The 15,620-nt window shown below is 36.5% G+C and overlaps 1 protein-coding gene across 5 annotated transcripts in view; it reads right to left on the bottom strand.

Moving 5' to 3' along the window:
• Positions 1 to 11,247: 11,247 nt before the first annotated feature.
• DPY19L4 (dpy-19 like 4) overlaps positions 11,248 to 15,620 on the bottom strand; it is a 70,348-nt gene continuing 65,975 nt past the window's right edge. For all 5 annotated transcript variants that reach the window (XM_043601400.1, XM_043601401.1, XM_043601402.1 and 2 more), the window contains one exon: positions 11,248 to 15,406. In XM_043601400.1, the coding sequence (XP_043457335.1) occupies positions 15,242 to 15,406 (165 nt within the window). In that variant the 3' untranslated portion in view covers positions 11,248 to 15,241. The remainder of the gene's footprint in view (positions 15,407 to 15,620) is intronic.

The raw sequence follows: 15,620 nt of genomic DNA, 5'->3' as shown, positions 1-15,620 counted from the left end.
GGAACCACGAGATCATAACCTGAAACAAAGTTGGACCCTCAACGGACTGAGCCCCCCAGTCGTCCCAAGAGTCACCTGCTCTTCTGACTGAGCCAGCCAGGTGAACCTTGAAGATTTTTTTAGTATCCATTTCAAGCCTATTGCTGGGTATAGAATTAGAGATTCTGAGCAGTTTTGTTCCTACCCTGAGTTTCCTGTCCTCAGATTCCTGGAGATTTGTTTCTTTCCATGACCATGAGTTTCTGTTCTTTGTAATCCCTAAAACTCTGGCATACCTCACCATTTCCAACTCCCAGTGGGGGAAATTCCATCATGAGAATCCTGTCATATCTGTCATCCATCTCCACAAAGCATTCATTGGACAATGCTGCCTGTCACAGCACACCTGTGCACAACGCGTCTCAACCAATAGGATGGATGGTGTTGCCTCTGAAGACTGTGACGTATTCCTTGTTTTCAAGAGTCCAATTCCTAACTGAACATGAGACTCGTCTTATTGCCACAACATAGCAGTTCCTAAATGCCGATATAATAAACTTAATTAGATAGTATTAATATTACAACAACAAAATTCGCATAGAAATTCCTAGAACGATGGGGCGCCTGGGTGGCTCAGTCAGTTAAGCATCCCACATGGGCTCAGGTCATGATCTCATGGTTCCTGAGTTTGAGCCCCACGTCGGGCTTTCTGCTGTCAGCACAGAGCCTGCTTGGCATTCTCTCTCCCCCTCTCTCTCTGCCCCTCCCCTGCTCACTCGAGCTCTCTCTTTCTCTCTAACTAACTAACTAACTAAATAAATAAATAAAAAGTAGGAGGTTTTAAACTGTGTTTCCTAGGGTTTGAAGTATGATCCAGCAGGATCTCCCCGGGAATACTCAAATCTCACTGACCAGCTGTGTTCACCTTCTCCTTTAAATGAACACAGTGAAAGAGACTGGCTCTCTAGACTGCATTCTCAAAGGGGTGATATCAGACCCAAAGGGGTGACAACCGGTCTTTGGAGGGGTATCAAGTTCTCTTTTTATGTGAAAACTACAATATACATTTAGCACATAAACAGACATGCAGTTTATGTCTGTTTTTTTGGAATGTAAGAGTTGGAATGCAGTTTTTTTTGGAATGGGGCAGGCCATTCCAAAAAAGATACCTAAAAAGGCTTCCTAGAGGGCCATAAAAAGAACAAGAAGTTGAGAAACATTTGTTTAGACTCAAGCTAAATCCTGAGTTTTCCACATGGAATGGGATGGAGTAGAGAACATTAAACGAGATAGAAGCTGAAATTTCAATTCTGGATTCAGTTCTGGCACAGATGTGGAAAGTTGAGCAAATCAATCTCTCTGAACCTCTATTTTTGAACCCCTGTTTCTGAACATCATTTCTAAAATGAGGATAACAATGACTTTTACAGGAGCTCCTGAGTGGCTCAGTCAATTAAGTGTCCGACTTTGGCTCAGGTCATGATCTCACAGTTCATGAATTCGAGCCTGTATCAGGCTCTGTGCTGACAGCCCAGAGCCTGGAGCCTGCTTCCGATTCTGTCTCTATCTCTCTCTGCTCTCTCTCAAATATAAATAAACATTTAAAAAAATTTTTTAAAAAACAATGACTTTTATAGAGTTGTCATCTGGATCAAATAAAATTATGGATATCACTGTGCTTTGCCCTCATTCTTAAGCCCTTTCCTCTACCTTTCTGACATGCCATTGCCCTCAGGATCCATAGTATGGACAGTAACTACTAAGGTATTAGGACCAGCATCTTCTGAAAATATTATATAACTAAAGGAAAGAAGAATGTTTGAATACCATCATGAGTTTTGCAGTAAGGGCAGAAATTAGTCAGTTTCAACTATAAAATGAGCTAATTTACTATTATAGGCTGCGTTCTTTTGGGCATTTGAGATTTTTGGAAAAACTATTCTGAGCAGAATTTTACAATTTTATAGAAGTTCTTGTTTAATTACCAATGATACAATTTACAAAGTTCATTCATTCATTCATTCATTCATCCACCTTGTCCTAAAAGGATTTAAAAGTGGCCTCATTCTCCAACATGTCACATATGGTCTGTTCACAAGCCCCTTAAGGCTACTGAGAGTACTAACCCCTTCCATGTACCTGTGGATACAATTCTATATCATCCAAGGACTTCCTGTGCTTAAAAAAGAAGCATTCACTACTATATGTGCTTTGTTGCTCACACGGTTGAATCTACGTATGTAATAAACACATTTGAATATTAATTTTTCTGGGGCGCCTGGGTGGCTCGGTTGGTTAAGTGTCCGACTTTGGCTCAGGTCATGCTCTCACGGTCCATGGGTTCGAGCCCCGTGTCGGGCTCTGTGCTGACAGCTCGGAGCCTGGAGCCTGCTTCAGATTCTGTGTCTCCCTCTGTCTCTGGCCCTCCCCCGTTCATGCTCTCTCTCTGTCTCAAGAATAAATAAACATTAAAAAAATTGTTTTTTTTAAATGAAAATTAATTTTTCTTAAATACTTAAATATTAGTTACAAGTTCATCTCATCAAAATGTGAACTACAAAATAAGGGAAAAAAGAATGTAAACTACCATTAACAAATTTAGCGTGACTGGTTCAAATATACTAAAAAGCAGTCAAACACACAAGAATTACAAAACGTATTACTCCTTACACTTAAATCTATTCTGAAATATTAACATCATTCTTCTAATTAATTTCTTCATTTTCCCCCTATATGCCTTCCTAGGGTGACAATACTTGTTTTGCTACCTTGCTGAGTTATAGTAACACTTACTTCCATTTCCTCCTGGGGTTATAGGAATCTAAATACACAGAAGGAAAAGGGAGGTCACAGGTTTGAGGATGGGACCCAGATGGAGTTGCCTTTCCTTAGATGACTGAAATGCAAGCTACAATCATCTGGGTCCATTTTTATATTGGCCTTTGCTTGCTCATAAGACTTTTAAGCTTAATACCTTTCTCACAGGATATGTGTAGATATGTATGTATACAACCATTTATTTATTTACACAAACCGGTATCTTCCTTGAAGTGAGAAGTTTCCAACAAACTTTGCACTATCCACCATTCTGGGTACGCTGTTTGCATCAATGCAGATTTATTTATGCTTCAATAATATCTCATGGTCTGTAGGGTTATTTAGAGACTTCCCCTCCTGGGAGATGTGAATTTGGCACAATTAACGCCCTCTTGTGGACATTAGTTGACCCATCATCTTCGAACGCTGCCTTCTTTTCGTGACTGCCAGTAATGATCAGTGCTTCCTTTTCTTGATGTAGGTTCTGCTATTTTCTGGGATTAATCTATATATCAAATCTATGACATCATTTATTATAAGATGCATCCGACTTTTAGAGAAGTTAAAATGTGGAACAATGTACATTTTAGAATCATTAAATTATGATCTTGAATTTTTCTAGTTCCTCATATTCATTCTTCTTAACAGAAAGAGTATATATAGCTATACATGACAGTCATCAACTTAATAGAAGAAATGGAATACCTGTATATTAACAGTCCCTTACTTATTTAAACAACACAGGTTATCCTACTACAATCACATCCTGTCACATCCATTATTCTTTCATATCACAACCGCCAAATTGTACACTTTGTATTGACTTTCCCGTTTGAGGATCATGATGAACTTTGGCCTATTATAGAAGTTTTTCAGCTTACTAAATTTACTATTTTCTTACTGATGTTCAGTAATTTGTGCTGAATTACATTTCTATTAGGCGATGCTAATCTAGCTCCATCTTGATTTTCCCCCCTCCTTCGGGTGTGAAATTAATTACCAGGAGTCCTTATTCCTTTGTTGCAGAAAACATTTTAAAAACCAAATTGGAATGAGGAGTGCCTGGCTGATTCAACTGGTGGAATGTGCATCTCTTGACTTTGGGGCTGTAAGTTCAAGCTCCACATTGGGTGTTAGAGATTACTTAAAAATAAAATCTTAAGGGAAACCTGGGTGGCTCAGTCGGTTGAGCCTCTGATTCTTGATTTCAACTCAGGTCATGGTTCATGATCTCATGGTTTGTGCGATCAAGCCCCACATCGGGCTCTGTGCTGAATAAATAAGCATTAAAAAAAATTTTTTTTTTAAATATTGGACTGTTGATTCTACTTTTTTTTAGACAATGAGGTTTAATCAATCATGATACATTTCCATTATCTCAATTGTATTTAGCCAGAAAAGATCAGTGTTAGTTCTTCAGAGCCTCCTCCCCACCTGAAAAAAATTTTAATGGGCATTTTCAAGTATTGATATCTACAGCAATATTGTACAGTTTTATTTTTCTAAAATTTTTATAATGTTTTGTTGCTTTTATTTTAACGTCTTATTTTTTATTTTTGAGAGAGAGACAGAGCTTGAGCCGGGGAGGGACCCAGATAGGGAGACACAGAATCCAAAGCAGGCTCCAGGCTCTGAGTTGTTAGCACAGAGCCGAATGCAGGGCTCGAACTCATGAACCGTGAGATCATGACCTGAGCCAGAGTTGGACGCTTAACCAACTGAGCCACCCAGGCACCTCTGTTGCTTCTTAAATTACAAAATCAATCATGTTTATGGCATCTAACCTAGAAAACGCAGAGAAGTGAAAAGAAGGAATTATCTATTGCAATAATTCTACCACTTTGCCATTATCAACATTTTGATGTGCAAGTAGTCTTTGCTTTGCACACTAGTGCAGAACCATAGGTACAAACATGCAAGCTGAAATGATGCAAAAGTGATCTCAGCAATCAATGGAAATGGTTACTATTGTTCCATGATCTTTAATTTTGAAAACTTTGAAAAATCGGGCGCCTGGGTGGCTCAGTCAGTTGAGCATCCGATTTCGGCTCAGGTCATGATCTCACAGTCTGTGAGTTTGAGCCCCACATCTGGCTCTGTGCTCACAGCTTGGAGCCTGCTTCAGATTCTGTGTCTCCCTCTCTCTGACCCTCCCCTGTTCGTGCTCTGCATTTCTCTGTCTCAAAAATAAATAAACATTAAAAAAAAAAAGTTTAAAACTTTGAAAAATCTTGCCAGAACATTAAAAACTCTCTAACTGGTGGTTATAAATGAACAGGGAAGTAAAAGAATGGAAAAAGTAACATTTATTTAAACATTTAAACTATAAACATTAAAAACATTGGGAATTAAAGCATTTTATTTCTCCATTAAAAAACTTATCAAAAGTAGGGGTGCCTGGGTGGCTCAGTCAGTTAAGCGTCTGACTTCGGCTCAGGTCATGATCTCACGGTTCCTGAGTTTGAGCTCCATGTCGAGCTCTGTGCTGACAGCTCAGGGCCTGGAGCCTGCTTCAGATGCTGTGTCTCCCTCTCTCTCTGCCCCTCTCCTGCTCCTGCTCATGCTCTCTCTCTCAAAAATAAATATTAAAAAAAAATTAAAAAACTTATCAAAAGTAGTTTCAGCAGTGCTTGTCTTCTTCTCAGCATATAACTCACCATATGGAGCAAGCATGTATTCTATTTTCACTAATTCTCATATCCCTTTCTAAGTTAGGATCAGCTTTTGTAATTTTATCTTTTGTGTTTCAATGTCATGAACTATCTCCGAGAACTCCTTTAACATTAAGGGTTTGTTTGTTTTTTGTTGTTTTTTGGGGTTTTTTTTGGCTACTGTGACTTCCTCTGGGACATCATCATCTTTCTCATTTATATCAATATATTCACGAAGCTCCGTTGGCAGCATATCTGGAGTCTCTGAACAGTGGCAGTGTTGACACAGCCACGGTTAGATATTTATTCTGTAACTTTATCTACATTTGGTTCAAATTTCATTCAAACATTATCATTTGGTTTCTTTGGTGTACTTTTAAAAAATATATTTATTTACTTATTTTTGAGAGAGAGAAAGAGACGGGGGTGGGGAGATAGAGAATTCCAAGTGGGCTCCATACTGCCAGTGCAGACCCCGATGCAGGGCTGGACCTCACAAACCATAGGATCGTGGCCTATGCCGAAATCAAGAGTCGGTTGCTTACCTGACCAAGCCACCCAAGCAACCCTCTTTGGTGTACCTTTATCTTCGGCCAATTCCTTCTTTCAATTACCCATTTCTGTAAAATGTCACCTAGGTTTGTCACTGGGAGACAAAGAGGCAACATCATCACATGCTTTGCTGTGTGTAAACTGAAAAACAGATGTGCAGTTACCAGTCACAGATTTCGAAAGAAGTGACTGTGACAGGTATCTCTTATTCACATACCGCCTTGTGGTACTTTATGCAATCAGTTACTATACCATCATGTGAAATTTGAACCGTATTGTTGAAGGACTGGTGTTAACTAAACCATGGTAGTTGACATCACTGCTTATCAGAATGATGCAAAGCAAGGAAAGCCTACATATCGTTCCAGTCTTTTCTATTCAACTGTATGCATACTTTTTAAAAATTGGATCATCTTTGTGGCATATATAATAAATTGGCTCAACATCACTCATCCTAATGGCCTACTACTGGCTTCGTAGGAAATCTAAAGTCTACATTTCTCAGATTCCCATCTAGAGCTCTGCATGTGACCTAAGGTCCAAGTAGAGGCTGTAAATTTTGTTCTAGAATAGTTCCATGGTGTGATTTTGTTTTTCCTGCCTATCTTTTTCTCAGTGTTCCTGAAAGCCTCCTTAGGCTGTAACACTACAGTAGTTAATACAGTGTGGTATTGGTGAAAGAATAGACGAATAGATCAATGGGACAGAATAGAGACGCACATATAATATAGTCAACTGCTCTTTGACAAAGAAGCAAAGACAACTCAATAGAGCAAAGATAGTTTTTTTCAATAAATGGTGCTGGAATATCCACATGCAAAGAAACAAACAAAAAACAAATATAGTAACAGACCTTACGTACTTCACAAAAATTAACTTGAAATGGATCATAGGCCTAAGTGTAAAACACAGAATTATAAAACATCTAGAAGATAACATAGGAGAATACTAGATGACCTTGGGTATGGTGATGACTTTTTAGATAAAATACCAAAGGCACAATCCATGCAAGTAATAGTTGATAAGCTGAACTTCATTAAAATTAAAAACTTCTGCCCCGTGAAAGGCAATGTCAAGTAAATGAGAAGACAAGCCACAGACTGGGAGGAAACATTTGCAAAAGATGTATTTGATAAAGGACTGCTAATTTATACATGGAATTCTGCCCTCAGGAGAAATGATTTAATCAGAGCCTGACTGATCAGGGAGAAGGGAACTATCCAACCCCAGCCCACTCTAGCCATCCTGTCCCACCTAACTGGGAGTAAAATGAGAAGCACTTGTGAAGTTCACAGTCTAGAGCCACAGGCTCACTAAAAAACCAGGACCTGATCATAGGACTACAGAATGCCTCCCCTTCCCCCCACCATACTACTATACTACCAAAAGCCTATTTACAGCAATTCCTTTTACCCAGAGTATGCCTGCTTATCAAGAACAAATTACAAGACATACTCAAAGGCAAATAGCACAGTTTGGAGAGACAGAGCAAGCATTAGAACCAGACATAGGAGGGATGTTGGAATTATCTATAACTTAAAGGAATTTAAAACAACTATGATTAATATGCTAAGGGCTCTAGTGGGTGGACAGCATGCAAGAACAGATAAGCAATGTAAGCAGAGAGACGAAAACCCTAAGATAAAAACAAAAGAAATGCTAGAGATCAAAAATACTGTAACAGGGGCCCCTAGGTGGCTCAGTTAAGCATCGGAGTCTTGATTTTGGCTCAGGTCATGATCACTTAGTTCGTGAAATGGAGCTCCAAGTTGGACTCTGTGCTGACAATGTGGAATTCTCTCCCTTTCTCTGCTCCTCCCCACCCTTGCATGTGTGCGCACGCTCTCAAAATAAATAAACATTTAAAAAATACTGTAACAAAACTGGAGAATGTCTTTGATGGACTTATAGGTCATTACTTTGTCCAATACACTTAGATTTTATTTAATAAGCTGATTTATAGGGTTAACTTTTGCAGAATTAATTTCAAATGCAATATTTAATGGTTTTATTTTTAAAATGTTTTAAGTTTGTTTATTTTTGAGAGAGAGAGAGTGTGTGTGCACAAGTAGGGAGGGGCAGAGAGAGAGACAGAATCCCAAGCAGGCTCTGCACCATCAGTGCAAAGCCCGATGCGGGGCTCGAATTTATGAACTGCAAGACCTGAGCTAAGATCAAGGGTCAGTTGCTTAACTGACTGCGTCATCCAGGCACCCCAATATTTAATGATTTTAAAGGATAATACTGAATAGGAGCTGTGAAAGTGCTAATATTGCATTGATATTCAGAAAATAATAGCTTAAATTTATAAAACACTTGCTATGTGGCAGGAATTGAAACTTTTACTTTTTTTAACATACACACACACACACACACACACACACACACACACACAACTTTTTTTTTTTTTTTTGAGAGAGAGAGGGCACCAGTGATGGAGGGGCAGAGAAAGAAAGAGGGAGAATCCCATGAGAGACACAACTTGAACAAACCTTGTAGAATCTCTAAAAGTAAGGAAGAGTTTTATCTGAGCCCAAGTTAGGACAGCCGTCCAGGAAACACACTCTTTACAGGGAAGAAGGTGTTCGGGAGAATGAAGTTTTCACAGGGTTATATACTTTTTCACAACCTATAAAAGTGCAAAAGACTATATAGATTTGCATATAGTCAGGAATCATAAGTTGCAGTGTAAAGGAATGCAGGAAGTAGAAACATTGATCAACAGATACCTCAAGGACGAGATGGCTTTCCTTTAGGCTACTCATTCACAAAGCAGATGTACCAATGCATGCATGGAGGGCCACAAATCATGCTTTTGGTTTGAAGAAAGTTTATATACAGTCATGTTGACTTAGAAGGAAATCTAAAATGGCTTCCCTTGTATATCGGGCCTTTAGAGAGTTTTTCTCATGTCACACCTGATCCCCACTCTTAAGAGTAGGGACTCTAACTCAGGCATGACACACTGGTCATTCTCATCCCAGCTAACGTGTAGAGTGGTTTCCAAATTGGGAGTCAAGACCAGAGAGCCTATCATCCCCACCCAGAAGCCTGCTCCTAAAGTAGGAGTACCACACAGATCCACAATTCTGTCTACACTCCCAGCTACAGAGCTGTGGCTTAGGGGTTTTTGCCCACGGAGAAAACCAGGATGTAAAACAGAGAACTCCACCGCTATCCCCAAAGGAATACACTTTATGTGAAACAGGGTGTAGGGAAGTTCAAGCCTAAGGGTACTCAAAACAACAGATTTTGGTGGAAAGCAGTTAAGCTGGTAGCTTCATAAAAGATACAAGCTAAATCAGATCACATAGTTTACCAGAGGCAAGGAGAGAGAGAGACAGCAAACAGCGTTCCTGGCATTAGAACAAACCACAATCATTGACCACCCTCCCCATTACCCCTTCAAAGTAGACAGGATTTAATTAGATCAGGTTGTGGCATAATTTATGCCCCAGGGTATTGTTTTCAACAATAGAACAATCAGAGGAGAATTAGTGAAGTTTCACAACTGAATAAACATCAAGGAAAGAGACAGTATGGATCCCTGCTAAAACCACTGTCAGGGTGACTACGTATAATCAAGGCAGTGTTGTCCGAGGACAAACATCAGAGGCCCCATAATGTGTAGGAAACAGACATCACTAAAATAGTCCATCCAACACCAAGGAAAACACCAAACCAACTATAAGAACTGGCTCCAGGGGATGGGGGATTAGGGGGTAGGGAAACCAACATCCACTGTTACTATAAACAGAGAATATCAATAGAGATGGAAATTATACACACAAATGGAAATTCAGAAAGGTTCAAAAGTAGATTTGAATTGACAGAATTAGCAAACTTGTAGGTACCTTGATAGAGATTATGCAATTCAAAGAGCAAAGAGAAAAAAAATGAAAAAAAAAACAACCAAAACACACAACTGAACAGAACCTCAAAGAAATGTGGGTCATTATTAAACACACCAACACGGGTATAATAGGAATATAAGAAGTTCCAAACTTGATTTAAAGGAAATTCTTTTTTTTTAATTTTTTAAAAATGTTTATTTATTTTTGAGACAGAGAGAGACAGAGTGCAAGTGGGGGAGGGGCAGAGAGAGAGGGAGACACAGAATCTGAAACAGGCTCCAGGCTCTGAGTGGTCAGCACAGAGCCCAACGCAGGGCTCGAACCCACGGACTGTGAAATCATGACCTGAGCCGAAGTCGGACGCTCAACCGACTGAGCCACCCAGGCGCCCCAAGGAAATTCTTATTGTATACAACCAAGAAGCTCAACAAACTCCAAGTAGGATACATGCAAGAGCTACTTCAAATACATCATAGTAAAAATGCTTTATCAGTATCAAATGTGATTAACAATGCAATCAAAATTAAAAGCATTTGTGCTTCAAAGGACACTATCAAGGAAGTGAGGTAAACCCACTGAATGTAAGGAAATATTTCCAAATCATCTATCTTATGAGGAATTTATATCTAGAATATATAAAGACCTTTACAATTCAATAATAAAGACAACCCAATTTAAAAATGGGCAAAGAACCTGAATGAACATTACTCCAAAGAAAATATACATATAGCCAGTAAGCACATGAAAATATGCTCAACTTCATTAGCCATGATGGAAATGTGGGTTAAAACCACAATAATATACCACTTCACATCAAGTAGGATGGCTACAATCAAGAAGCAAGGTAATAAGCAAGTGCTGAAAAGGATAGGAAGAAATTGGAAACCTCACACATTATTGGAGGGATGGTTAAACTGGTACGGCCATTTTGAAAATCACTCTGACAGTTCCTCACTATAGTTCTAATAGAACCCAGAAATTCTCCTAGACATATACTCAAGAAAAATGAAAACATATATCCACCCCCAAATTTTTACACGAGTGTTCACAGTATTGTTCATAATAGCCAAAAAGTGGAAACCCAAATGTCCAACAACCGATGAACATATGAACAAAATGTGGTATATCCATCCATCTATGTGAAACGTCCAGAATGTGCAAATATAGAGACAGAAAGTATATTACTAAGGATTGCCTAAGAATAGAGTGGTTAGGGGTGATAGCCAAAAGGTTTGGGGTGTCTGAGGTAATAAAAATATTCTAAAACGGTGGCGATAATTGCACAATTCAATACTAAAAACTGATCAATTATACACTTTAAATGGGTGAACTGTGTGGTACATAAATTATATCCCAATAAAGCTACAACAAAAAAGATAGAAATAAGAGACAACTTAAAATTCTAAAAAGAGTTTTATTATAGAAACAAAACAAGGAGTGTAATTAAGCATGAAATAAATAATTTCATTCTTGATAAAAGTATATTTAATGTTACAAAATCTGAAGTAAACTAGTTTATAACCCAACTCTTTTAAAGGATTTCTATTTATTGAAATTAACTTTTATTCTTTTGGAAAGATGTAACCGTTACAAGAGGAACACATTTAATCTGGTATACATTGTTATAGGTACTATGACTCAGAAGTCAACATACATAAAAGCAGCTGTATTCATCTTTGCTAAATAGCTGTACAAAGCTATTCACTTAAAATATTAAAAAGTTGTTTATTTATGAGATATTTCAAACTATAAGTTTGGAATGCATGTTTCTATCTGATACCATTATTCCACTAAATACAGTGGTCAGATGTTTAGTGTATCTCTTATACAACTGCACATAGGATTACAGAAGCCAAGATTAAAATTTTGCAAATTCTAAGAGACATAAACAAGTGATTCAAAGATGACTTTATGCTAAATTCAGCAAATCTGATTCTTCAATGCCCCTTTTTTATTACAGAAAACAAGTATAATTTTAGAAACCTTAATAGATGGAAAATAGTTGAGTTAAATATATTCTTTGCAATTTTCACATCTAATTTTCCTTAAAGTGTTAACTCTAAACATTCAAAAAGCTAATAACGAGCCATTATTTCAATAAGAATTGTTTAACTTTACTTGCAACTTTTCAAAGTTGTAATTTTAATACATATTGGGATCTAAAACTATTAGCAAATGGCAACAATAGAGACCATATATTTTAAAAGTGGACAATTGAAGTGAGAATATTTTGAGATGTACAGGAAGTAGTTATTTGCTTTACAAAAAGTTCTTAAATATACAGAATAATTCATAACACGTGATGTTTAAATATTCATGCATTTAAAATAAATCTACCAAAAAGATTGACCTACATACAACTTTTAGAAACCCCATCAATTTTGTAAAGAGAGGCACTACTTTTTATCTATCCACTAAAGGCAATAAAATGTTTTAACAGTTCAAAAAACAGGGTGAAAAAACAGTTGATTTCTCAAAAACAAAACAGTTTTAGTAAGATGGCTATCACTGTGCCCTTCAAGAAATTAAGAGCCTATTTTTTTAAAGCCTATTTTCCAGCCCCAACTTGTAACACACTTTGACCTCCATTTCTGCTTTTCCTTAAACCAATCTGGAGTGTATGGAAGAGTGCCACAACATTGAGGCTATGTGCAGTTTGGGTTAATGTTCTGAAAAAATATGCTGTCCATATACACAAAAAGTAATAAAGAAAACAGTTAGTTCTAAAGTATAATGCATACTTCCTAGGCTGTAAAACCCCACCAGTCTAACAAAAAGCACCAAGATGCCAAAGTGGGAAAAAATATAAACCAGCACAGAGTCAATATCATAAACCATATCAATTAAGTTTTATTTGTTAGACTGTTTGGCATTTGGGAAGCTAGATAAATTAATTTAGCAGGCTAAAAATCCCATCGCTACCCTTACCAAAGATTTGCTTATTAACGAATTAAAGTCAATACTAAAAATAGCCTAGTGAGGAGTTTTTGTCTGTGCTTAATGATGAGGAAAGATACCAAATTATAGAAAAAAGTAGATAATATTTTTTGAAAATAAAAAGTAAAGAGAAATAAGGAAGTTAAGGCACTTATTTCCATGGTTTTGCAACATCAAGGGCAAAGTATGTTTTGTATTTCTTTGAGAAATTCCTTTCATCCTAAAACTGTAAACTTTGCTCCTTTCATAGGTTTTTATAACCTATGAAAATCTAACAATGTAAGTTACCCAAATGGAATTACTTACAGAACTTTAAATCAGTTTTTACCCTACAAATAAGCAAGGAAATTAATAAAATGTTCCTCAAAGTTTCCTACTACTACTGTTTTAACTATAATTAAAATAGAAGCTAATCTCTTGTATCCAATATTATTACTTCTATAATAAAGCTCACATTTTCCTTTTCAACTGATGCTGAATGAACAACTTATCATTTAAAAAATTAAATTAAAAGCTTCTCCAAATCAATTTTATTTAAGAAATAAATTTGCTTTGGCAGAAGCAAAAGCAACTCACTAATATATTTATGTCAAAAGCCAAAACAAAGTCAAAAAACACACATCAAAATGAACTCAGCATATTTGATAATATAAATCAATACAAATTCAATTAAATATTTCACGCTACATAGGTTATTCTATTTCCCTTTCAACATATGCAAGCTAACCCTGAAGTTACATTGCTTTACATGCTCTAATCACAAGGACTACCAGGTGACCCTTTGCTGTGTACTTAGGTAACCACAGTAATATTTTCATAAGGCTTGAAGTTCAATACTAATGACTCACTATTAAGATGTGCAGAGAACCTGAAATGCCCTGCCTTGAAATATGTTAATTGTTAAAAATTATATAAAAGCATGAAATGAGAACCAAATAAAACTAGTACACCAGATATATGACACTGCCATCAAACAATTAATTCTGAAGCTCTAAAAAAGCAAAGCATCCTCAAGCTAGTGTAAGAGTGCATGTGCTTTTGCACTTTAAAAAAAAAAAAAAAAAAAAGCCCCACATATATATACCCGAAAATAAGGATAATGAAAAGATGCTCCCTTCTAAAGTAGTAATTCAGAGTACTGAAACTGCAATTTTTACAACACTCTAACAAGTGAAAATTTTAAAAATCTATTCACTAAACATATGCATAAGGTAAAACTAAACATGCATCCCATCTTATTAAAATGATACATCTATCCTGAATCTCTTTATATGCCCCAATGAATCATTTAAGAATTTCTTTTAATAAATGATTAAAAATACGAAAACATTTAACCTAAAGGAACGTAGCATTTAGACTGTGAAACTGTGTTGTGAATTTTATTAGAATTGTCATTTTGTTCTTAATGTTGAAGACTGTACTATAGTTTCATAAATAACAGCATTTGTGCTTTATGGTAAACATATCTGCATGCAGAAGTATGTTTAATAGCCTCTGCCCCATCTCAGGAAATTGTTCGTTTTAGTGTTGTCATTTTAGTCATTAATATCAGAATATTCTCATTCTGATAAAGACTTAATTTTTTATTTAATACGTCAGTAGAAAATATGTGAATAGACTGTATACCCCATTCTACCCCTTTAAAAACCTGAACATTCTTTTAAATGTTTCAAAAATATTTAGGTAACAAGAGTTACACTGTTTTATCATGATTAAATTGGTATTAAATTTATGGGTATAAGTGAAAAAACCTAACCACTTAATAGTCATAAAATAATAAAATGCAATATTGTGTCCTCTATATTACTAAGAAAGTGCACATTTATATAAGCAGCAGGTGAGGAGAGCAGTATCATGGAAAATCTGGATATATCTTTATATATATCCTTCAAAATCATGTTCCTTTACACAATTTACACATTTTAATTTAAATGTCACATATTTTCAGCTAACATTTAAATTAATTTTTATTGTAATATTTCAATTCTATTATAAACCATGAAATACCTTCAGAAACTGCCTCAAGGGTAAGAAGAGTTCTTTCCTTCTAGTCTATAATTATGACATTAAATGGTATATTTATTAAATGTTATGTCTGAGAAATATACTCTGACCTTGAACATATTCAAATTCAAGACCTATGTTATGACAGAATGAAGATTTATGAGGGCAATTTTATAGTAATTGAAAAGATAAAGTATTCAAAGACCATGTAACGATAAGGAAAACACCTGACTGGAATATTGTGGCAGATTTGACATTTTACCAAAGGACAGTAATGCTTGATGTTCTATTCTTGCAGAACTCTGGATCCAGTTAACAGCAGGAGGGGAAAAGCAGCAGCAACATTTCAAATGTCCATCCTCTGATTTCCAAAAGACACCATGTAAGTAGAAGAAAATCACATTTTACTTCAAGTGATATGTCTTTGAAATGACGACTCTGCTATTTTCAAGACTGAAAGGATATCACAGTGTTGATTTTATATACAAAGTAGGATCTGTTCCAGTATACTCTAGTGAAGTAATTCACATATGGAGAATAGTTAATTTTGACTTCATGACAAAATCGCCCATATTTTGAATAGGTCAACTTGTCACCTTCTTCACAAACCACCTGTCAAAAGGTATGAAACACCATATTAAAAAGTGTCAGGTCATGATCTCACAGTTTGTGAGTTTGAGCCCTGCATTGGGCTCTGCGCTGATGGCGTGAAACCTGCGTGGGATTTTGTCTCTCCTCTCTGCCCCTCCCCCGCTTGGGCGTGCTTGCTCTCTCTCTCTCAAAATAAAAAAATAAACGTTAAAAAGAGTAAGATTAAGCTAAATTA

Source organism: Prionailurus bengalensis, chromosome F2 (assembly GCF_016509475.1).
Source record: "Prionailurus bengalensis isolate Pbe53 chromosome F2, Fcat_Pben_1.1_paternal_pri, whole genome shotgun sequence".
Taxonomy (NCBI): domain Eukaryota; kingdom Metazoa; phylum Chordata; class Mammalia; order Carnivora; family Felidae; genus Prionailurus; species Prionailurus bengalensis.
Note: the sequence above shows the minus strand (reverse complement) of the source record. Positions and strands in the feature narration are given on the sequence as shown.